We start from the raw sequence: 24,536 nt of genomic DNA, 5'->3' as shown, positions 1-24,536 counted from the left end.
TCACAGTCCTCTGCACACTTTGCTCTGCCACTCATCTTAGTGTCATCTTCAAACTTTGACACACTGCATGTGGTTCCCCAATTCCAAATCATCTAAAAAAAATAGTAAATAATTGCAGTCCCAACGCCAGTCCCTGAGGCATACCACTAGTTACTGATTGCTAGCCAAAATAGCACTCATTTAACCCCACTCTTTGCTTCCTGTTAGACAACCAATCCTCTATCCATGCCAATACTCTATCCTTAATGCCACGCGTCGTTACCTGACGCGACTGTCTTTTGTGCAGCACCTTGTTTGAAGGCCTTTTGGAAATTGAGGTACACCACATCCGCTGAGTCCCTATTGTCCACCTTGCTTTAAATGTCTTCTTAGAATTCCAAAAGTTTTGTGAAGCATGACCTACCCTTCATGAACCCATGCTGTGTCTGTCCAACAGGACAATTTCTACTGAAATGCCCTGCTGTTTCTTTCTTGATAATAGACTCCACCATCTTTCCCACCACAGAGGTTAAGCTAACTGGTCTATAATTCCCATCATTTGTCTACCTCAACTTTTAAACAGTGGTGTCAAATTTGCTGTTTTTCCAATCTACTGGGACTGCCCCAGCAAATTTTGGAAAATTACCACCAGTCCACCTGCTATTTCTCCTGCCATCTGTCTTAGCACTCTCAGGTGCATTCTATCACAGCCAGGTGACTTATCTACCCTTGGCTCCATTAGCTTACCCAGTACTAGCTCTTTAATAATTGTTTCAGGTACATACCTACCTTAGTCTCTTTGTCAATTACTGGCATGTTATTTGTGTTCTCCACTGTGAAGACCAATGCAAAATACCTGTTCAGTGCCTCGGCCATTTCATCATATCCCGTAACTAAATGCCCCTTCTCATCCTGTAAAGGACCAGCGTTTACTTCAGCCAGTTTTTCATTTTATATATTTATAGAAACTTTTGCTATCTGTTATGTTCTGTGCTAGTTTTTTTTTCTCATTCTATCTTTTGGTATAGCTCTTTTTGTGGCTTTCTATTGACCTTTAAAGTTTTCCCAATGTTCTAGTCTCCTGCTGTTCTTAGCCACTTTGTATGTCTTATCTTTCAATTTGATAGCCGCCCTTATTTCCTCAGACACCCATAGCAGATGACCCCTTTTCTTACAGTCCTTTCTTTTCACTGGAAGATATTTTTGCTGAGCGTTTTGAAAAATTGCTTTGAACGTCCTTCACTGCTCATCAACTGTCCCACCATAAAATCTTTGTTTCCAGTCTACTTTAACCAGGTACCGTCTCATTTTATTGTCGTCCCCCTTGTTTAAGCACAGGACCCTGGTATTGGATTTTATCTTCTCACACTCCATCTGTATTCTAAATTCAACCATACTGTGATCACTCCTTCCAAGAGGATCCCTAATTATGAGGTCATTAATTATTTCTGTCTCATTACACAGGACCAACTCGAGGATCGCTTGCTCCCTCATTGGTTTCATTACATGCTGTTCAAGAAAATTATCCTGGATACACTCAAAGAACTCCTCAATGCTACCCTGACTGAGTTGATTCAACCAATCGACATGTAGATTAAAATCCCCCATGAAAATTGCCATACCATTTTTATATGCATTAGTTATTGCTTTGTTTATTGCCTGCCCCAATGTTATGTTACTATTTTATTGCCTATAGACTGTCTGAGTGTCTTTTTCTTAGAATTTCTAATTTCTACCCAAATGGATTCAACCTCATTCTCCACAGAACCTATATCATCTCTCAGCACTGCCCTAATGTCATCCTTGAATATCAGAGCTACACTACCTCCCTTACCTTTCTGTCTGTCCTTCTGAATAGTCTGATGCCCCTGGATATTTAACTCCCAGTTGTGACCAATCTGTAACCATGTCTCCACAACAGATACCAAATCATGTTCATTCGCAATGATTTGTACCGTAAACTCATTGACGTTGTTACAAATGCTACGAGTGCCTTTGTTAGTTTTCATACCCTCATGAGTTCCAACGTCTCTAAATCTCCTGATTTATCCTTCCTTTTTATGCTTTCATTGTGTGTCATAGAGTCATAGAGATGTATAGCATGGAAACAGACCCTTCGGTCCAACCTGTCCATGCCGATCAGATATCCCAACCAGCATTGAACTTAAACCCTCCTGCACGTGCCAACCTGCTGCTTACCTTTTTTATTAATCATGATGCATTCTGTCATTTTCCCTTTCCCCTGACTGACAAGTTTAAAGTCCAAGTGACCATCCTATTTATCCTTTTTGCGAGAACACTGGTTCCAGATCAGTTTAGGTGGAGACCGTCCCATCGGCACAGATCCCCCAGTTCCAAAAGTGATGCCAATGCCCCATGAAATGGAAACACCTCTTTCCCAATCACTCCCTTAGCCACGTGTTTACTTCCCTAATTTTCTTATCCCTAAGCCAACTTGCACATGGCTCGGGTAGTAATCTGGAGATTATGACCCTCCACGATCTATTCCTTGATTTTATTCCTAGTGCTCGACAATCCCCAAACAGGTCCTCCATCCTATCCTTGCGTATGTTGTTGGTCTCGATGTGGACCACAACAATTGGATCCTCCCCCTCCCACTCTAATATCCTTTCAGGCCAGTCAGAGATGTCCTGCACCCCAGCACCTGTCACATACTACTTCCACTGTTTAGTAAACATTTAGTTGCAGGTTTGAAGCTTCATTAGCTTGACACCTCATTTTTAGGTCAGCCTGTGCTGTACAGGCTTTCTATGCTACAGTCATTGCACCAGCTGGTCTCCTGGCTTAATGTCAGAGTAAATGATGTACCAGGCAGAGAAGTTACAGATTGCAACTAATACAGTTCTGTTGTTGAACAGCAGCACCACAGGTGTATCCAGTTAGGAACTATTAGATCTTGAGGTATCCAGTTTACTACAATAGTAGTGCCACAAAGTTATGCATTATGTCTTCATTGTCAAGATGAGACATCTTCTTCTTCTCCAAGAATTGAGAGAACAACACACTTGCAAGGTTGTAATGACTGCTAAATTAGTGACGCCAAATTGTGTAGATTCTCTTTCTTTCCATTCTGTCAGCACTTGGTGCGATTCCAATGTGGCAGATGTGTCCAGTTCAGTTCAACTCTAGACGGGGCGGGGGGTGGATTAGAGTTCCTCTTGGTGATGGACTTAGAGTCATAGAGATGTACAGGACAGAAACAGACCCTTCGGTCTGACTCGTCCATGCCAACCAGATATCCCAGTCTAATCTACTTCCACTTGCTAACACCCGGCCCGTATCCCTTCAAACCCTTCCTATTCATATACCCATCCAGATGCCTTTTAAATGTTGCAATTGTACTAGCCTCCACCACTTCCTCTGGCAGCTCATAAGCACCACCCTCTGTCTGAAAAGATGCCCCTTAGGTCTCTTTTATATCTTCCCCTCATCCTAAACCTATGCCCTCTAGTTCTACACTCCCCCACCCAAGGGAAAAGACTTTGTCGATTTACTCTATCCATGTTCTTCATGATTTTATAAACCTCTATAAGGTCAACCCTCAGCCATTAACTCTTCAGGGAAAACAGTCCCAGCCTGTTCAGCCTCTCCGTATAGCTCAAATCCTCCAACCCTGGCAACTTCCTTGTAAATCTTTTTTGAACCCTTTCAAGTTTCACGACATCCTTTCAATAGGAAGGAGACCAGAATTGCACATCATATTGCATTAGTGGCCTAACCAATGCCCTCTATAGCCACAACACGACCTCCCAACTTCTATACGCAGTACGTGGACCAATAAAGGAAAGCATACCAAAACGCAGCCTTCACTATTCTATCCACCTGCGGCTCCACTTTCAGGGAGCTATGAACCTGTGCTCCAAGGTCTCTGTTCAGCAACACTCCTTAGGACCTTACCATTAAGTGTATAAGTCTTGCATTTTGTGAAAGCAAATCTGAGCAAAACCCTGCATTTGTCTAAATTAATCTCCATCTGCTGCCACGCAGCCCATTGGCCCATTTGATCGAGATCCCATTGTAATTTGAGGTAACCTTCTTCGCTGTTCGCTCCAATTTTGGTGTCATCTGCAAACTTACTGACTGTACCTCTTGTGCTCACATCCAAATCATTTATATAAATGACGAAATGTAGTAGACCCAGTATCGATCTATGTGGCACTCCACCTGTAATAATCGATGATCTAAACACCTCAGCAAGGGGCCCAGCAGTCACTTCTCTAGCTTCCCACAGGGTTCTCGGGTACACCTGATCAGGTTCTGGGGATTTATCCACCTTTTTGTTTCAAGACATCCAGTATTTCCTCCTCTGTAATATGAACACTTTTCAAGATATCACCATCTATTTCCCTTCATTCTGTATCTTCCATATCCTTCTTCACAGTAAACACAGATGCAAAATACTTGTTTAATATCTCCCCCCATCTCCTGTGGCTCTAACACAAAGGCCTCCTTGCTGATCTTTGAGGGGCCCTATTCTCTCCCTAGTTACCCTTTGTCCTTAATATATTTGTAAAAACCCTTTTGGATTCTCCTTTAATTCTATTTGCCAAAGCTATCTCATGTCCCCTTTTTGCCCTCTAATTGCATTAGTTAGGGGTGAATGGAGGGGAATGGGTCTGGGTGGGTTGCTCTTCGGAGGGTTGATATGGACTTGTTGGGCTGAAGGACCTGTTTCCACACCGTAGGGAATGTAATCTAATCTCATCTTCGGTGTACTCAGACTGCCTTTACACTCTTGTAAGGTTTCACTCGATTTATCTTTCTTCACCTAGGTTACATTCTGTGCCATTGCTACTTCTCAATAAGCAGTTGTCTGTTTTTGTTTTAAATCTGATCTTCAACCAAAATCCCTGATCCTATTGCTGCTGATCACAGGCTTACATTTCCTGAACCATGTGCAGTAGAAAACAGCAATCATTGATAAGATTATGCAAAATGAAGCATTTGACCATTTTAATCTTCTCTTTCAAAATGTTTCTGAAGATACCAAGAACCTTAATGCTCCCAGTGGGACGAAAGACATACTCGTCTTCCTTCCAAATCCTGTTGACACATGGGTTGGAATCCTGCATATTCTCAGGAAACATAGCCCCATCTGGAACGAAACATCCGTAATTTTAAAGATGTTATCATAAAAGAATTTTTGAAAATGTAAAGACAATTCAGTGGAGGCTATAAGTATTTTTTTCCAAGTGTTATTTAAAATTTTGCACATCAAAAAGTCAGTTACCAATAAAAATGGTGGATAAAAATGCGGTGATTGGATCCTTTCATTCACAGACTAAGATGGTGCAGTACTCGCTACTTTTTATGCCCAATGTGAATGTTTGCACATAGTTTTTACATGCACAGTTAGAGGAAATAGCATTTACAGGCAGGATGTGTCTGCTGTACAAAAGGTCTTTAATGATATATAATCCATCCAGTGTATATTGGGAATTACTGCATTTACAAATGTCTATTATTGTTGCAATGATGTTAGTATTGTTGATTTTCAGTTTTAATTCAATCCATCCTCTCTGCAGATTGTGAGGCAGGACCGCACCATGGAGCAGATAGTTTTCCCTGTTCCAAATATCTGCGAGTTCCTTACTAAGGAATCTAAACTGCGTGTGTACTATACCACTGAACGGGATGAGCAGGGGAGTAAGATAAATGACTTCTTTCTGAGCTCTGAAGACCTCTTCAATGAAATGAACTGGCAGAAGAAGCTTAGAGGTGGGTTTAATTTCTAATGAACTACATTTCCTCTTTGCCACAAGCTATAATGCAAAAAAAGTAGTTGAATTCTCTCCTCGTGTTGATATTAGCTCTTAATAACCCAGCCAGTAACCTTGAAGCTTGCTCTGAATGCTGAAATAGTCCAGATGGGACACTTGTCTGCAAATGTGTCTTCACCACAGATAATATAAGTATAAATGAGGCTATAGTTTATCTCTCTGCATGTTTTACCATTTATTATATCTGACCTTGGCATGTGATTTTGCAGCCTAGAAGGAAATAATCCTTCATAATTTAGAGGATTTTAAGTATTTGTAAATGTTTATAGGCCAAATGACCCAGCCCAAGGACAGAGGGTGATGGTCGGGAATTTGAAGTTTGACTCTGGGAGCTGCTCCTGAAATCGCTGGATGACATTTCATGTCCAAAGTGGTTTGGCTTCATCATTGTGTCCTGCGATTTCCCTGGGGTTACTTGAAAACAAAATCTAGGTTCAATATCCTCAGTACTGCCTTGCTGAAAGTGACGTCGGTTAAAGGAATTTATTTGACAGAAGTCCCCTGTTTTACCCTCCAATTATCTAGTCGTTACCAAATTGCTGTTTTAAGGGATCTTGTCTGTGCATGCATCAGCTGCTGAGTGTGTCCCTCAAGGTACTGCAGAATGCTTCAGAATGTCCTGAAGTTGTAGAAAGTCATAAATAAGCAGAAGTACTTCTTTCTTCAACAATTGCACCAAAGCAGAAACAGCAATCTTGCGTAAACCAGTAGTGGAGTTTTGGGCGTAGGTAAGTTGGGCAACTGGCTGCAATACATACAAACTCTTTCTCCACCACCCCCCACCCCACTCCTCTTATTTTCATTTTTTCCATCAAGTCCTCTTCCCAGCTGAATCACTTTTCATCAAGTAAACCACGCTTTGACGCATGCACACGCACAAGCGCGCGCACACACTTCCTCCAATTTATTTCTGCAGCTAACTTTGCGACTAAATTTTCAAGTGCAACATGAAACTTCAACCCACTTGATGTGGGATTGCCATGTTTGAAAATGTTTATCCTCATCGATACCTGCTGTATTTTCTCTGTTCACTGAAAAGCAGTTTCATGGCGTGTGTACAAGTCGCCGTGAAAAGTTGGACATGTTGGCTACTATTTTAAACATGACATGTCTACTAACAATGAGAAGTTCGAAATGAGACTCAAAGTAGAACATTTTGATGGGGTTTAGTGCTTCATTTTGCTCCATTGTCATTTTAAGTTTGTGCATTTTTGAGCGACATTGTGAAGATAATTGGGTGCAAGTCAACTTCTGCAGCTCAACCCCAAAAAGTATTGGGACCTGATGGCCACATAAACCCCTAAGATTGAAGCTTTAGGCTTTGTGCTCCAGAGAGGCAATCCAAATGCACAGTGGTTCTTTTTGAAATGTACATAGATTTTGGTTGCCCAGCATTAATCGTTGGTAGATTCCACCAGAAGAAGTAGCAAAGCAAATATAATGCACCCCTATGCAAACCACTTAGTGTTGTTCAAATCTGGTTCTGGAAATTACAGCATCAGGAGGCTATTTGCTCATCCAAATGAATCTGCATCTTCAATTGGAAAGAAGTAACAGGTCTAACATCACTCTCTTGTCATTTACCTCCTGACATTCATTTTACTCGGTAATTCTTCATCGTGATATCAATTCAGATGGGGGAATCAAATGAAATATTTCCAAGCTTGCTGACAACACTGAACTAGGTGGGATTCTGAATAATGAGGAGGACGTAAAGCACCTTGAAGGTGACTGAGATAAGTTGAGTGGATGAGCTATTACATGACAAATGTAGTAGAGTGTAAAAACGTGAGCTTGTCCAATTCAGTCAGTAAATCAGGGTATCATTCAAGTGGTGATAGACTGGGAAGTATTGACATACTAAGGGAGTTGTAGTCCTTGCACACCAGTCACTGAAAACAAGCAGTTAGGAAGGCAAGTGTATGTTGGCCTTCATTGTCAGGGGGTTTGAGTACAGGCGAAAGGAAGTCTTGCTTCAGCTCCACAGTGTTGGTGAGACAGCCGTATACAGAGGTCATTGGAGGAAATGCAGCAATAGTTTATGGGACTGACTCCTGGGATGGAAAGTTTGTCTAATGAGGAGAGATTTAGGTTGATTCGTTTAGAAGAACAGATGGAATCGCATTTGAAGTGCATAAAATTCTCACGGGCTGGATGGACTGAATGGTGGAATCATGCTTTTCTGGTAAGGAGATGCGAAGATCTAGAGAAGAGGAAACAGTCTCAGGATGGCAAGTAGGTCATTTTTGGACTGGGATGAGGAGAAATGCCTTCACTGGGTGGTTAACCTGTGAAACTCTCTACCATAGAACATTGTGGAGGCCAAGCCATGGAATATAGTTGAGGAAGAAAGATTTCTCAAAGATGTGTTGAGGAGCTTGGAGAGGGACTAGGAGTTTGGCATTAAGACTCGAGACCAGTTAGCATTACATTGAATGGCAGAGTTGACTCAGTGGGTTAAAGACTATTCATCTTTTCTATGTTGCTATCTAATATCCGCCCCTGTAGTTACATGCTTTCCATTTTAGCCAGATATGCTTTCCATTTTATTCAGTGCTCTCACCTGAGTTTTGACTGCACTGTTGGGTGGGTGGTGCGACAGGGGGATGATTCTGTTGCCCAAACTTCCACTGCTGCTTGCAATAATTTCTGAATCCCAGCAGATACATAGTAGAAATTGAATATTTGAAATGGATAACAGACCCAGGTGTTAAAACCATCCTGGAAACTTGCTGCTCAGCACACATCAAATCTATAAACATAGAATAAACAGCATGCACTCCAGTAATAACCTGTTCACTGGCACTCTGTTTGAGTTCTGTCAGGGCCATTCAAAACCTGACCTCGTTGAAGCCTTGGTTCAACCATGCACTAAAGTGCTGTATCCCAGAGGTGAGAAGAGACTGACTTTCTTTGCTCCATTTCAGCAAGTGCAGCATCAAGAAGCCCTAGCAAAACTACAATAGGGGGCAAACTCACTGGTGGTTGGAGCTATGTCTGCTACACCATAGGCCTGATTATATTCAGCTGCTTTAATGACCTTCCCTCTGTCATAAGGTCAGAATTGGGGATGTTTGCTGATGTTCACCAAAATTCGAAACTCCTCAGATACTGAAGCCTTCCATGTGGAGATGCAGCAAGAGCTTGACAGTGTCCAGACTTGGAATGAAAAGTGGCAAGTAATATTTGCGCCACCAAAGTGCCGAGCAATGATCACCATCACCAACAAAAAAGAAACCATTACCTATTGACATTGTGATATCGCCATCACTGAACGTCCCCAGTATCAACATCCTGCTCAGGAACTGAACTGCAATAAGCTAATACTTCAAGTACAATGACCCAGTAGTTAGCATAGATTGAGGAATGGAAGATTTTTCAATCGGGTCACATTTTTTTATGAATTGCTCATGGGACTGGAATAGTCATAACCAGTAGATCAGGAATGAGGAATCTTCAAGTAACTCAACACCTGACTCCCCAATGCCTGTCTGCCATCTACAAGGTGCAAGTTTGGAGTGTAATAGAATGCTTCCCACCTACCTGGATGAGTGCATCTCCAATGACACTCAGAAAGATTGACACCAACTGGGATAAAACAGCTGCCACATCAATAAATATCTGCTCCCTACACCTGTTCAGTAGCCTAGAAGATGCACTGTAGAATTCACCAATCTCCTTTGATGTAACCATCTCAAAGAACAAGGGCAGCAGATACATGGGAACACCCACTACTTTCAAGTTCCCCTCCAAGCCACCAACCATCCTTATTGAAGATATATCACTATTCATCCCAAGTTGGGAAAAAGTGCTGGGACTCCCTCCCAAACAGCGCTGAGTGTACCAACGCCAAATGACTTCAACAGTTCAAGAACGCAGCTTTCCATCACCACCTCAAGAATAAATAAGCTTGGGCAATAAGCGTTGACTCAGACATCGATACTCGTGTCCCATGAGTGAATTTTCAAAAAGCAAAAAAATGTTGTGTGCAGAATAACACTCCCCTTCCCTTCCTCAATCCATGCTGATTACTGCTGAATACATTGTATTTGAAGTGTTAGATTTCTTGTGAGAGTGTTGATGTCTCTACATGTTGACCAGGAAGCTTAGATTCAAGACTCGGCTTCCTCTAGAGGTGTGTAATAATAACATGTCTGACCAGCTTGATTAGAAAAGACCTTGTTGAAGTATTCAAAATTGTCATACTATTGGATGTGAATATCCTGCCCCTTTGTAAGCAGTAGTGGTACATTTGATAGTCACTTCTTGGCAATGTTAAAAATCCACAAGATATGCTGTTTACTTCACCAGATCTCCTTTTAAGATCAACGGGCACAAGTTGCACTTGATCTGTTGTAAGGCTATCTCATTATTCATGGTTTATCATTTGCATACGACTTCGTTCCTCTTCTGCTTTTCCTGGAAATCTGATGTCTAACATTGTCTAGCTTGCCTTTCTCTTTCTCAATATATAGGAAGTGATGTAACTATTTCATAATTCTGTTTCTTTTGTCCTTAACTGTGGTTTCCATTTTAAACTACTTCAACAGCTTTTCAAATCACTAATTGTTCTACTAAAATCTTTCAAGATCATTTTATGTGATGACTATGAATGAATTAAATTTTTAACACTGAAGGATCTCCTATCTTTTGCAAACCTGAAAGTATTTTTTTTCCTTCTTCTGAAACCTGAAATGTATTTATATGTAACTCTGTTTGTAACCTATCTTTCAACCAATCCTAAATGCCAGTCACCTTTCTACTCACTGATCTATGTTTACTGCCACTTTTCCAACACTCGGAAGTTGCATTTCTCACTCTCATTTTTCAAAGTCATCATCTTCTTGCTACTCTTAGTTATGCTTTTTTACCACCAACACCCCTCTTTACGAGCGGTTGATGGTTGTGCCTTCAATCGTAAGGGCCCCATGTTCCAAAATTGCCTCTTAAATGCTTCTTCTGCAGCTTCACTTAACATTTTGCCTTTAGCACCTCCTTAAAGAACACCTCTCAGCCAAACCATGTGATCACCGTTGATCATCTTGTTTTCTATTGTTGCGCCCATCTTTTGAATGTCTCCAGCAATAACCTCAGGGTATTTTACTGGCTTAAAACTGTCTTCGCAACTTTCTTCGCAATTTGCTTTTCGTCAGAGACATGAGAAATATTGGGGAAGCACCATGGAGGTGCGTGGAGTGTGGACAGTCAGACACAACATTGTGCATCAAGTAGTCCTAATTCAGTGTCAGGCAGCACATATATCAAACACAACAATTTAGGTTTCCCCTGAGAACCAAAATTCCTGATTGGACTTTCCTTGGAACTGGAAAAATTAGTGATCTGAACTAACTCTACATCATCCAGGTATTGATACCTGCTCTCCACTAAAATGTGATAGATGGAAAAAATGACAGTGGTTCTGAAACAAACACAATTGGGCAGTGAAATCACGATGAGTCGAATTTGGACGGTCTAACACTCCAATTATGGTGAAATTGTTAGGTGTTCCTATCTGCGCAATTAGGAATCCTACAGAAGCACAAGTGAATCTGAAGTTTCAGATTGGTAATTCCGGATTAGCCAAGCCAGTAAAACAATCATAGATCCAGTTTGATCTTCAGCCAAGGTGCAAGAGAGGCAGAGGGCTTTGGAGAGTCTGGGTGCTAGTCTGCTCATTTGTTGCCCTTGCTGAAGCCACAAAGGCTGCAGAGATAAGCCAGGACTTTGCACTGCAGCATGCAAACACAGAAACCACATTTAACTGCAATGATGATATGATTAACCATATAGCACTCATCCAAGGATTACATGCCAAGCAGAGCAAAAAAGTCATTGAGCTTTTCCAAAGCTGGCTGTTCAATACCTTTTGCTGTATAAGGGCTGGCCATTGTAAGATTAATCAAACATAGGAATGAGGAGCAGGGGTAGATCAGTTGGCCCAAGACACTTGCTCTGCCATTCATAACTGATCTGATTTACTCCACCTTTCTGCCTACCCTCAACCATTTTTCCTTGCTTTGCTTAAGAATCTATCTACCTTTGCTGAAAAATATTCAAGGGATCTGTTTCTAACAGCGATCCAGACACATGCAGCCTTCTGCAAGAAAGAAATCTTGGGCTCTAAATGGGTGACTCCCTTCAGTATGTTTTCCGCATCTACTAGGACCACATCTGCAGGACCCCTCAGGTCGCCCTGGGACCACCCCAGTTCTGAAGAAGGGTGACTGGACCCAAACATTAACTCTACTTTCTCTCCACTGATGCTGCCAGACCTGCAGAGTTTCTCCAGCAATTTGTTTTTGTTTCTGAGTGGCAGCATCCACAAGTCTTTGTTTTGTTTTCCCTCAGGATCTTGTGTTGCAATGAAATCGCATCCTAAGTGTTCTAAACTCCAGTGGATACACGCCTAGCATGTATAGTTAAGGTGTAAACAAATTATGAAATGAGGACAGTTGTTGCACATTTACTGTGGTTTCATTTATTTTCTTCTTAACATAGAGCCTGTTTGTACACAGCAAGGAGCAGACTTGTTAACTTAATGTTCAAATGAACACGAATTTATGGGTGTTTTCTCCCCCTCCCCAAACTCTGATTTGATATGGCAATACTGTTGTTAGTAGCTCACAACTGTCAGTCTGAGTTTTCAAACTTAGGTTTAAATATTTGCATTTGGTGGATTTCCCCTCCTCTGAACTCTCCAAATCACTACACTTCTCGAAGGACAATCACTTCCAGATTGAGGAACAGGGAGAGTTATTTGAAAGGTCATGGGAAAGTTTTGAGCCCAGGCAGGGTTACGCGCTCAGTAGTCAATGCGTGTTTTCAAATGTGCCTGTAATATCCTCCTTGTGCAATGCAGTGACAACACCTTGAGGGAATTGTGTCTCGGGTGGGGAGATAATTAAAAGGAACCAATTACCATTTAACACATACACCATTTTAATATACCCTATCTTGGACAACAGGCTGTATTTGCAAGTAATAAAAAAGTAATAGTTATGCCCTCGATAGTTAGAAAATAGCAGACCTCTGCTATGATGCCTGCTCTTGCTCTTCCATTACCTTTCATTTTTAGTTTCTTTTATCTTACTTATTTTGTGAAATTAACAGCACCTTCTATTCATTTGACTGCTCTTTGAGCATTGAGCTTTGTCAAATAAATTATGAAGGAGAGCAACGTATTTCACTTCCCTTTCCACTACAACATCACGATTACATTGCACAACTCAGAATTATGTAACATCCAAGGAGGCCATTTGCCATCTCACTACTTCTGTTCGTTTTCTTTGAAGAAGCTATCCTATTCAACCCGCTGTCCTGTCTTTCTCCCAAAACCCTGCACATTTTCCCCATTTCAGATACATATCCAATTTTCCTCTTGAAGATTTTTGTTTAACTTGTTTCCAGCACCGTTTCAGGCAGTGCACTCCAGATGAACATAACGTGCGGTGGCTTTGAAAGAGTGGGAAATCTCTCCAGGTTGTTCCACCATTCACCTTAAATCTGAGTCCTCTGCCACTGGAAACAATCTTTCTCCTTATTTACTTCATGAAAATCCTTCAGGATTTTAAACACCTCCGTCAAATCTCCTCTGAGGATAACAACATGTTATTTTATTTCCCTATATAATTAAAGTACTGCAAACCTGTAAATCTTCCAATAAATCTTCTCGACATCCCCCCTCTCAGGTTTTGACCTCCTTTTGTAAAATGTGGAAAACCACAGCAATGCTCAAGCTGAGGCCTAAATAGTACTTTGGAAATGGTTTTGCAAAATACCCTTGTTTTTGCATTGTATACTTTTAGTAATAATGTCAAAAATACCTTATGCATTTTGTCTTGAACAGACTTATCACTTATATTGCTGCTTTCCAGTACTTGGGTATCTCTATTTTTGCGTCTCTTTTAAAATTGTATGATGTTTTCCTTTGCCTTCTCTTATTCTTGCTACCAAAATGTATCATTTCTCTGTTCTGTTTTGGGTTTCATGTGCCTGCCCATTTCATTCGCCTCACCCTGTGACATGCATTACTATCCTCTTTGCAGTTTACAGGTTTTCTCCAACACTATAAAATTTGAAAATTATGTTCCTCACACCCAGGTCATTAATATTTATCAAAGGGATGTGTTATCCTATTATCAACCTCTGTGATGCACCACTATTTAATTCCCTCCACGCTGAAAACAACTATTCAACAACTCTCTGCCTTCTATCCCTTAGCCAAATTTTAATCTTCCACTGCCACTTTCCCTTCAGTTGTGTGGGCTCCTACATTACCAAAGTCTTTCTATGAGTCTGAAGTGCACATGCACAAATGGTTTACACTACTTTTGTTCACTCTCTGTTAGGTCTGCTATTTTGACTCTTAATTGACCCTTCTTTCCTTAGTCTGCCCTTTAATTCCACTGTGTCCTTTGTCCACATTACAGAATGTAATTTATTGTTGTACATGCATTCATTTTTTCCACTTTTCTTGGATATCTGTATAAGGTCACCTCTCAGATTTCCTGTCCAATTGGAAAAGCCCACATCTCTCCAGTCTTTCCTCGTAATTTGAGTCATGCAACTGCCCCTTGTGGTTTCCCTCCATACTGTCTCTTAGATCTCTTCCATCATGTGGGTTTCGCAAAGTGCATTATTTAATACACCATGGCTGGAATGATGGCAGTCCAATGATGACTGCCAAAAACCTGGCTTGTCCCCCCCCCCCCCCCCGTGGTGACAAATTGAGCTGAACTCCGATCTTCATCTGTGAAGAGATGAGCTCAGGCAGAGTTGATCTGACCAGTCCCTGTGGTGTCCGTTGTGGGTTGGAGTTGAGTGGCTAGGAATGGAGGGGAAGCATTAAAGGTGGGGCCTGGCCTTGGCCATGCCACTTTCCTGCCTCTAGGGCTCCTCTCTGCATTCCTGCTCCCCCACCCCCCCCAGCCATTCCTGATGAAGGGCTTGTGCCCGAAACGTCGAATTTCCTGTTCCTTGGATGCTGCCTGACCTGCTGCGCTTTAACCAGCAACACATTTTCAGTATTGGAATACTGTTAGTTCTGGTCTCCCAGCTGTAGGAAAGACGTTATGAAATTTGAAAGGGTTCAGAAAAGATTTAGGAGGAGGTTGCCAGGATTAGAGGGTTTTAGCTACTGGAAGAGGCTGGGCCTATTGTTGCTGGAGTGTTTGAGGTTCAGGGGTGGCGTCATTAAGGTTTATAAAAACATGAGGGGCATAGATAGGATGAATAGCCAAGGTCTTTCAGCCAGGCTAGAGGAATCCAAAACTAGAGGGCATAGGTTTAAGATGTGAGGGCACAGATTTAAAAAGGACCTAAGGGGCACCACCTTAATGCAGAGGGAAGTGCACATATGGAATGAGCTGTCAAAGGAAGTGGTTGAGACGGGTACAATTACAAAATCTAAAAGGCATCTGGATGAGTATGTGAATAGGAAGGGTTGATAAGGATATGGGCCAAACGCTGACAAATGGGTCCAGATTAGTTTAGGACATCTGGCCAGTGTGGACAAGTTGGACAGAAGGCTCTGTCTTCGTGCTGTACCTGTCAATGACTCTACAGGACACTGCATGAGTCACAGGTTCAGCACCAGTCCCCTAAATTTCCTATGTCTCCTTCAGCTTGTCTAACTAGCTATTTGCCAATTAACCAACAGAGTACCCAGTCTACGTTCCGCCCTCCTAACCACATTGATTCTTACAAGAAATGGTCAGTTTTTGTATTTTCTGTTGGTAGATTCACGTTTCCTGTCCTCTGGGCACCTGCGTGACTCTGTACTTGTTCACACCACCTGTGATAAAGAACCTGTTAATCTAACCACCAAGCAACACCAAAAGTGCCAAGTCCAGATGCAGAGCCCACTGAGAAGATTCATGTCACATTGCAGGTGCACTGTCAGCCTGCAGCAGACTGTGACGGCCAGCTGTGCCTGATACTTGTGAACTTAATGCAGTGTGATTCTGCACATTGCGTTCAAGCAGAATAGTGTGACGTAGCTTCTGAACAGGACAGTCACGATCGATTGAGCCATGAAGCGTCTCCCTCCTGCTGTCGTTGCCAACTTCTACATGGCCATAATCCTGGAAGTGTTGCCATGTGTTGTTTGGGTCCACCCCCCCCCCCCCCCCCCCCCCCCCCACAGTTTTGGTTGCCCAGCACATCCATACTGTCACACTTTCACTTCCACAGTCATTTACCTGACACCCACCCACACCCACACCCATCTCGGACATTCTGAGAACTGATTGCTTTCCTGCTTCAAGAATTTTCTTTTAATTTCCCTGATGAATTTTCCCCAGGTTTCCTGTTTTGCCTTTTAGCCTTAGCAGAGCATAGGGTTGCTCCCTCACAAGAAAGGGTCACCATGCCTCAGTCAGGAGGTGTGGTTGAGAAGGAAAATCCTTTTATGGTAACCTCAGCCATTGCAGGAATTGAACCCATGCTGTTGGTGTCATTTTTCATTGCAAGTCAGGCATCCAGCCAAATGAGCTTAACTGAGCACCAGAACAGAATTATGGCAATTAGTTTTTAAATCATCCAGGGCAATCCTGACAGTGGGGAAACATGTTTGATACTCTGTTTCCTTTTCTCCATACATGTAAAACAAATGTGCAGCCCAATGCTTGTACCTGTCTGACCAAGGCACCTGTCTCTGTACTCTGCAGTTGATGCTATGAGCCAACAGCTAGGATCATTCTTTGCTCTTTTCTTCCCAAGCCCCTTGTATAATCAACATGTGCTTGATGTGTTCCCACTATAAACTTAATATCCTGAAGGATTTAATTCCGAAGCAGTCTCCACCCTTTTCGTGAAAAAAAACTCCTTTGTGTAATGTGGTTGCATGGTGCCACCCCAGCTGTCCTTGAAGGTGGTGGTGAACTGCAGTGCGATACTTGACTTGTCGGGGCACCAACAATGCTGTTAGAAAAGGATTCCAGGGTTCTGACCACGAGACGATGATCCAAGCTTAGATTGTTTATGGCACAGGGGCAAGATTGAGTTGATATTCCTGTGTGTTTGCTGCTCCCGTACCACTCAATGGCAGAGGTTGCAGTTTGAAGACTGCCCTTGAACGTGCTTTGATGGACTACTGCAGGACATGTCATAAATGGTACATGCTGCCTCCATTCTGAGAGGTGGTGAAGGGAGTGATATTGAAGATGGGTGCCAATCTTGGATGATATCCAGGTTCTCGAGCATTGTTGGAGCTGCACTCATCCAGGAATGTTGGGAGTGTTCTGTCACACTGAGTTGTGCTTTGTCGATGGTGGACAGACTCTGGAGGCTCACCGCAGAATTCCCAGCCTCTTTGTCGCCAGTGTCTATACAACCAGTCCAGTCAGGTTCTGATCAATGGTAACCCCCAAGAAGTTGATAGTTCTGTGTTGCAAAGCCTCAACACTCTAAGCATGGCGCATTTGCTGAAACCCGGGGTACTTGCCTAAATCTGTCTGGATTGATTTCTGGCTCTGAAGTAGTCACTTAACCTTTTTTTCTTCTAGAGCTACAAACAAGCTCCATGTTTGATGGAGGATTTAAATGTTGAAGGATTATGGAATAATGCGTTTCTTGCAAGTTTCACGGTAATACCTGCAATGGTGGACATTGGAAATATTTTAAACAAAACTGGAAATCGGGACTGCTCGAACAATTGCCGGCTTGGGGAGGTTTGTGTTCTATCTGGTCTTCAGTTGGCAAGCAAGAAGTCTGGGAAGAAGAGCTGATTGAAACAGGAAAAAGATCCCTCTATTGAATTGAAGGTTCACCCAATTTGTTTCAATGAAACAGTGATTGAAGGAACTTCTCAATGTTGCAGTTCCTGAGCTAGCTGTGTCTACCAAGGCTTCAGAGACAGTCATGCATGGTTAGTGATGTGACTATACATGCCAGAATGTCAGAACGATATATTTTAGAACATTGTGTCATATCCTTTTTGTCTTCAAGAATAACCAATTGGCTCAGAAGCACCCCTTGCGGCCCCCCCACCCCGCCAAAATTTTGGGAACCAGGAAAACTTTCTCTTTAGTGTTGTGACCTGTGAAGTAGTGGGACCTGAGAGACTCTGTAATTCTCCAGATTTGGTCACAACACTACACGTACACCGAAATCAATCGGATGTTTAGATTCTTTTTACAAAATTGAGTTTTTAAAAATATCAATTAGGATCTGTTTCTGGTTGAGTAATGCTGGTCTTATTCTAAGGAGAATTTTAAAGCCTATACTCACTCCATGGTGGTGAGTGACACCTCTGAGTATTATCCTTGTTTGATGTCAAGGTGATGGTAAATAATACTGTGTGTCTTGGTTCAAGCCTACAACAGACAATGCAGATATGGAGAATATTGTTTTTTTTTTCCAAGCATTTTTATGGTCTGGTCTGATCCAATAGTCATGAGTCATCCAGCACGGAAACGGACCCTTCAGTCCAACTTGTCAGCACCGACCAGACATCCCAATATCTGACCTCGTCCTATTTGTCAGCATTTGGCACACATCCCTCTAAACCCTTTCATAACCTTCAAAAGGAATTGATTGAATATTTGAAAACATAGATATTGTCGAGCTTTTAAGAAACTCATTGGATAGATTTTTTTTTAGAAAACAGCAACATTGACAACGGTTTGTGTCTCTGTTTTAAGGTTTTGGTTTCTCGCATTTGTGGGGCGAGTTATAAGCTTCTGCCACTAAATGCCTTTGAATTATTTTAACATGAGAATAAAATCTTGAATGCTGAATAATTTTGTCCTCTGCCAGGAGAAAGGGTTTTTTTTTAAAAAAAACTAACTTTGTTAAAATATCTGAAGGTTAAACTGTTCAAACCATTCTCAATTGACTTGTTTGTCACAAAGGGGCAATTATTGATGAGAAGCGAGTTATTGGATAAGAAGGCATACGTGATTGTTATGAAGTTCTGCAATGCAATTAAAAGCACAGAGCATAATGCCTTTGTTTAGTGAACTGATATAAATAGCTAGTCTATTTGCCTTTAATTTTTACTGAACTTTCATCTTTTTTTTGGAAGTTGCTTTGAACTGCACTTTATTTTTAGATGCCCACTGTGAATTCGTATTATAGAATAAGCTTATTCTCCAGCTTAGCTGTTAAGATGCTTATTTTTGAAGACCGATCAATGGCTTGAAGTCCCCAGGGATGATACTTGAGCACATGAAATGGGCAGCTGGACTCGTGATGAGTCTTGTAAGCTCTCAGATGAGTTGATGGCATGTCACATGTCACAACCTGTGGAAATTGAAGACCAACCCTTTTGAGCGGAAGCTGCTCAATGTCAATAAATTTGATCAGTCAGGATTCCTGGTCAGGACCCACCTGTAAAACACATTTAATGGCTCCTCATGCCTTCACATGCCATCTTTCTTGGAGTGTGATTCTAATTACTCTTGTTCTGGAAAACCTCAAAGATTAGTCCCTTCAGTTTGCTTAGTTGGATGTTTAATTGGGTTCACTTGGTTGCTGATGACACAATTGAAGGTGTAATTCTTGTGCAACAAAGGGTGTTTCTGCAATTTACCCAGAGTGAAGCTGACATTCTTGTAAAAATTATACACTTGCTCAACTGCACTAATACATCTTCTGGAAACTAGCCTATGATCAGAATCTTTGAACAAATCACATGAGCTGCTGATGGCCAAGATAGTTTGACCAATTTGTCATGATGGTCAGAAGAGGCTTTCTTGTACAGTCATTGTCAATTAACTGTAACAGTTTCAAACATTACATGAAACAGGTGCATCAGTACATGCCAAGATCTTTACCGTGCTGCTCTAGTCTGTCTCTGCCACCTTCATGAATAGGATCTCCACTGATCACTGTACCAAGGTTTAGTTCACCAAAGAAAGCTTTGTCTGCTTTTCATTTTCCTGTCTGAACTACAGAGGAACCTCAATTATCTGGCATTCGATTATCCAAATTTTGGATTATCTAGCAAGATTGCAAGGTCCTGATGCTTAGCTAAACTGTTACCCAGCATTTGATTATCTGAACAGTCAATTGTCGAGCAAAATTCTCTGTTCCAGTGTTGCTCAGATAATAGAGGTTCCTCTGTATTGTGCAGAACATGCATAATTTCTTTATGGGTAAATTCATTAGGGATGACACTACTGTCCTGTCCACTGGACCAGCAGACCGAATGTTGAGTGTTGGCTTTCCAGGTGCCCATTACTAATTCTTTTCATTTCTGTGCTTGTCATGAACTATTGTGCATGAGTCATATTCCATCCCCATTATAGTCATTGATGGAATGGTGTTGGTATTTTCTAATCGGTCTGTTCAGAGATGTCATTATGCATCTTTGGAGCAGATGTGACTTCAACCAAGGCCTCCTGGCTCAGAGGGTAGGGGCACTGCACCTCCTTGACTACGTAAAATAGCTGTTAATTTCCATGCAATTTTCAGCAGATGTTTGTTTGAAGCATTGGTCTAATGTTACAGCAGTGCAACCTACCTAACTTAAAAAAATCAAACAGCTCAATTTTCAAAAAAAACCTGGACGCCACTTGTTCAAAGCTGATGAACAAGTGTCCTGCAGATATCCAACCCCTCGAGAGGTATGTTAAGACAGGGAGGAGGATGATAGGTATCCAAAACAAGCTACAATGTTCAGTCAAAATACTTGTGGTGTCTTGACCTTCATCTCAAAGTGGTTGGAATTCAAAAACAAAGAATGTAAGCTGCAGTTTATTCAGAGTCTTGCTTGGAATACTGTCTGGAATGCAACATTGGCTTCAGGCACTTTACCTTAGGGTATATACATTGACCTTATTAGAATGTAGCACAGATTTACCAGACAGGTGAAATGATCATACCAGATCTTCTTTCTCAAATTCACTTTTCTGTCCAACATTCCTTGATTCTCTGAGAGATCAAAGCCTTTTGATTTCAGTCTTGAAAATACTTTGCCATGGAGAATACGGAACACCTCAAAGGCAATTTCAAAGAGTTTTCAACCATGATTAAAACATAAGTAATGAATCGATAATCCACTTTTGGCCTCTTCTGGAGGTCCCCACCTTCACAGATGCCAGTCTTCAGCCAATCTGATGCACTCCACTTCAAATCCAGAAAAAGCTGGATGCATCAAAAACCCAAAAGCTACATGTCTTGACAACAGCCTTCCATGACTAGCCACCGTGTCTGGCCAACCTGTTTCAGTACAATTCCAACACTGACATATACCCAACAAAGTAAGAAACTGCACAGGTATGTTCATTGCACAAAAAATGGACAAAACACAATTAGGGCAATGATTACCCATCATTTCATTCACCATCAGTAGCAAGGTGATGGAAAGTTTCAACAGCAGTGTCACCAAACAGGATTTCTCACAATAACCCCCTTGGAAATCTCAGTTTTGGTTCTGCTAGGACCACTTGGCTCCAGACCTCAGTGCAGTCTTTTGTCCAAAAATGAACAAAGGAATTGCATTTCCGAGATAAGACAAGCCATGTAGGCAGCATTTGATCTTGTGTGATAACAAAGAGCCAGAGTAAAATTGAAATTAATGAAAACTGGGGATGAGCTCTTCACAGGTTGGAGACTTTCCTAGCACAAAGATAGACTTGTGACTGATGGAGACCAGTTATCCAGCCCATGACATCTTTTCTTGAGCTCTTCGGCACCATGTGCAAGGTCCATTTTCAGCTGCTCCTTCAATAGTCTTCAGTCCAGCATTGGGTTGGAGTTGGAAACCTTTGTGTACACAATGTTAAGAATGTCCATTCTTAATTTCTCAAATGGTCAAGGAGTCTGTGCCAACATTAGATAAACCTAAACAATATTCAGGCTTAGACTGGTAAGTGGCAAGTAATGCTGAACCCCATTTAACTTTTATCTTGAGTATTTATGCTATTTTTTTAATCAGATGCATATCTCTAAAATGAGTCTACAACAAGATTAATGTATTAACTATGATTCAGCCATGAATAACTCCCCATGATCTCCATTTACTCTGGTTTTGTTTTAATAGGACAGCCAGTTTTGTACTGGTGCTCACGTAACATGACCTTTTGGAGCAGCATCTCCTTCAATTTGGCGGTCCTCATGAACCTGTTGGTTGCGTTATTTTATCCCTTTGAAGGTGTCCGAGGAGGTAATGTCATCTTGACTCACTTCCATGTGAATCAGGCTGCGGTTTGTTAATTTAACAGTCGTTTGTTTAAGGGGAACCTTTGAATGTTATGTGTTTTTTGGATTTTTTTCCTCTCCAAATATATCCCACCAACGTTTGTTTGAATTGAACATGATCTTATTGAAATGTTGGATGATTTTACCCACTCCTTTTGCCTTTTCTGCTTAAACTTCATTCCATGTCAAGCACACAAGCACTTGATTAGAAGATCTCTGTCAGTCTAAATGATCAAAAGTGGCTACATTGAGCATCTGTCTTTTTATGATTTATTTCACCCATTTATGTAGTGCTTTTAACTGGCTGTACTGTTTTTTTTTAACAAAAAGCTATTGTCTCTACAGCCTAAGATGGCAAATTATAAACAACCTGGCAGTTCTGAAGAGTTGAGGTTTCGGTAGTCCTATGATTGAGAAAGTTATGTACTTTTCAATGTTTTGGAGTGAATTGAAACCAACTGAGATGCAAATGTTTTTAAATCTAAAGATTGTAGTGAAAAGGGGATGTATGTGTGTGTGCGCGCACATGCGCGTCTCTGCGGTATGCTGCCATGTCATATGACCTTGGTGACCATGTGATAGGACTCCATTTTGGAACTCTTGAATCACAGTTCATGGAGCTCTGCAGATTACTATCATGTGAATCCTGTTAGTAAACATTTCTTAAAAACAAAACCTGGACTGTTGCCTGGACTAAGCTTGAATAGACAGCAAAAGAGCCTGTGCAAAAACAAAAAATGTAAATTTCTAACGCCAAGTCATGTGTCTGAATGTTGTGTACTATCACTTGACTTGATGTATAGTTCTGTATTCAGTAAGGCTGCTTAACACTTAAAAGATTCCACTTCCACAGCTTTCAGTAGCTGTTTTAATGTGGATAATTTTCAGATTGCAGTGGTTGAACCAGTTACAAGACTCTGGCAACTGTGTTGCAGTGGTTGGACTCCCACCGGGTTTGGAGGGTCAAGTTCTACTGCAGAGGTTTGAGCACAGCATTTGAGTTCAGGTTGACTATCCAGCGGGATGTTAATGGCGTGCTACACTGTTGGAAGTGTTTCCTTTCAGCCTGAAATGTTAAACTGAAGCTCTGTCCTCTGGTGGATGCAGATGATCCCATCTTACTATTTGAAAGAAAGGAGGGTGTCTCCTTAGAGTCATAACCATTCCCGCATTAGACATTGTTGATAATAGCCATTTCATCCTCTTATATCTCTGCTGTTTGTGGGAATTTCCTCTGTGCAACTTGGTCACTGCTGTTTCATTTTTTTTTATGGCAGTAACATTTCAAAAGTACTTGAGTGACTGCAAAATACTTTGAGATGTTATGAGGTAATGAAAGGTGCTGTAGCAATCTATGTTCATTCTTGTCATGCTGATTATCCTCTGCCCAGAGATCCCAGTGTACCAGAAACATTTCTTTTTGGGCATGTTGGAGTTGCTTAAGAAAAAAAAAGGCTGAATGAGTTTGTGCACCTAGTGGTTTAATGTGTGTTTTTGTGTAGTCAATTGAAATCTCACTGCAGATCGAATGGGGAAGTGGAGAGAAAACAGTGCTGGAAAAGTGAAAGTTTTATGAACGCATTTCAAATGCAGAGATCAAGATATGCATGTTAGGCGGATTGGGGCTGATAAATTGTCCATAGTGTCCAGGGGTGTGCAGGCTAGGTGGCTCACCCATGGGAAATGCAGGGTTACAGAGCTGGGATGCCCTTCGGAGAATCGGTGTGGACTCCATGGTCCAACTGACCTACTTCCGTACTGCAGGTATTTGGTGATCAAAAGCTGTAAAGGTAAAGAAAACTCTGACCTTCCAAGTGTGGATTCTTCTTAATGGAGTATTTTGAGCTGATAACCCTTTATTAGATTAAATTCCCTACAGTATGGAAACAGGCCATTTGGCCAAACAAGTACACACCTACCTTCCAAAGAGTAACCTACCCATATTTACCTCTGACTAATGCACCTAACACTATGGGTAATTTAGCATGACCAATTTACCTAACCTGCACATTTTTGAACCATGGTAGGAAGCCAGTGCACCCGGAGGAAACCCACGCAGATATGGGAGAATGTGCAAACTCCACACAGACAGTTGCCTGAGGCCTTGTCCTGTCTCTTCTCCAGCAGTCTTGTAGATTTCACCCCTGCAGTCAAACACACTCATCACAGACTGGAAGGCAACTGATTGCTCTGGTTTTGTTTGTGCTGATGCTAACCAGTTTTCAGATGAAGTATCATGGTTAATCGAAGTTTTGTGGTCCTGGGCATACCCTGTCACCTCCTTGGGTGTAACTTGGGTCTTTCAGCTTCCCAGGTCTAAGTCTGAGTGGGGCAACCAGCCTTTTTGCCACCAGGTGGATTACCTTGAACCTTGTAGCCAATTGCCATAGGCCACATCCATTCACCATACAGTGACCAGTTGGATCTGGGTGACCTCACTTGTATGTGGCCTCTTCTGGAAATTCTAGTTATGGAGGAAGTGTAATGCCTTTGCATGAGGTTTGTTGAGAACGAGACACTTTTTTTTAAAAAAGAAGAGAGGGAGAGATCACACACTGGAGGCTCCATTGCTGGATTGTGCATTCAATCTTTGTTGGTGAAATTGACAGCTCA

General features: G+C 41.7%; 1 protein-coding gene across 1 annotated transcript in view; it reads left to right on the top strand.

Annotated features, from left to right (window-relative positions):
* Positions 1-24,536, top strand: part of itpr1b (inositol 1,4,5-trisphosphate receptor, type 1b) — a 505,447-nt gene that overhangs the window by 344,967 nt on the left and 135,944 nt on the right. The window contains exons 50-51 of the mRNA XM_060835732.1: positions 5,526-5,718; positions 21,766-21,888. Coding sequence (XP_060691715.1) covers positions 5,526-5,718; positions 21,766-21,888 — 316 coding nt within the window. The remainder of the gene's footprint in view (positions 1-5,525; positions 5,719-21,765; positions 21,889-24,536) is intronic.

This window comes from Hemiscyllium ocellatum, chromosome 14 (assembly GCF_020745735.1).
Source record: "Hemiscyllium ocellatum isolate sHemOce1 chromosome 14, sHemOce1.pat.X.cur, whole genome shotgun sequence".
NCBI classification, from domain to species: domain Eukaryota; kingdom Metazoa; phylum Chordata; class Chondrichthyes; order Orectolobiformes; family Hemiscylliidae; genus Hemiscyllium; species Hemiscyllium ocellatum.
This window is presented reverse-complemented; position numbering and strand designations above follow the sequence as displayed.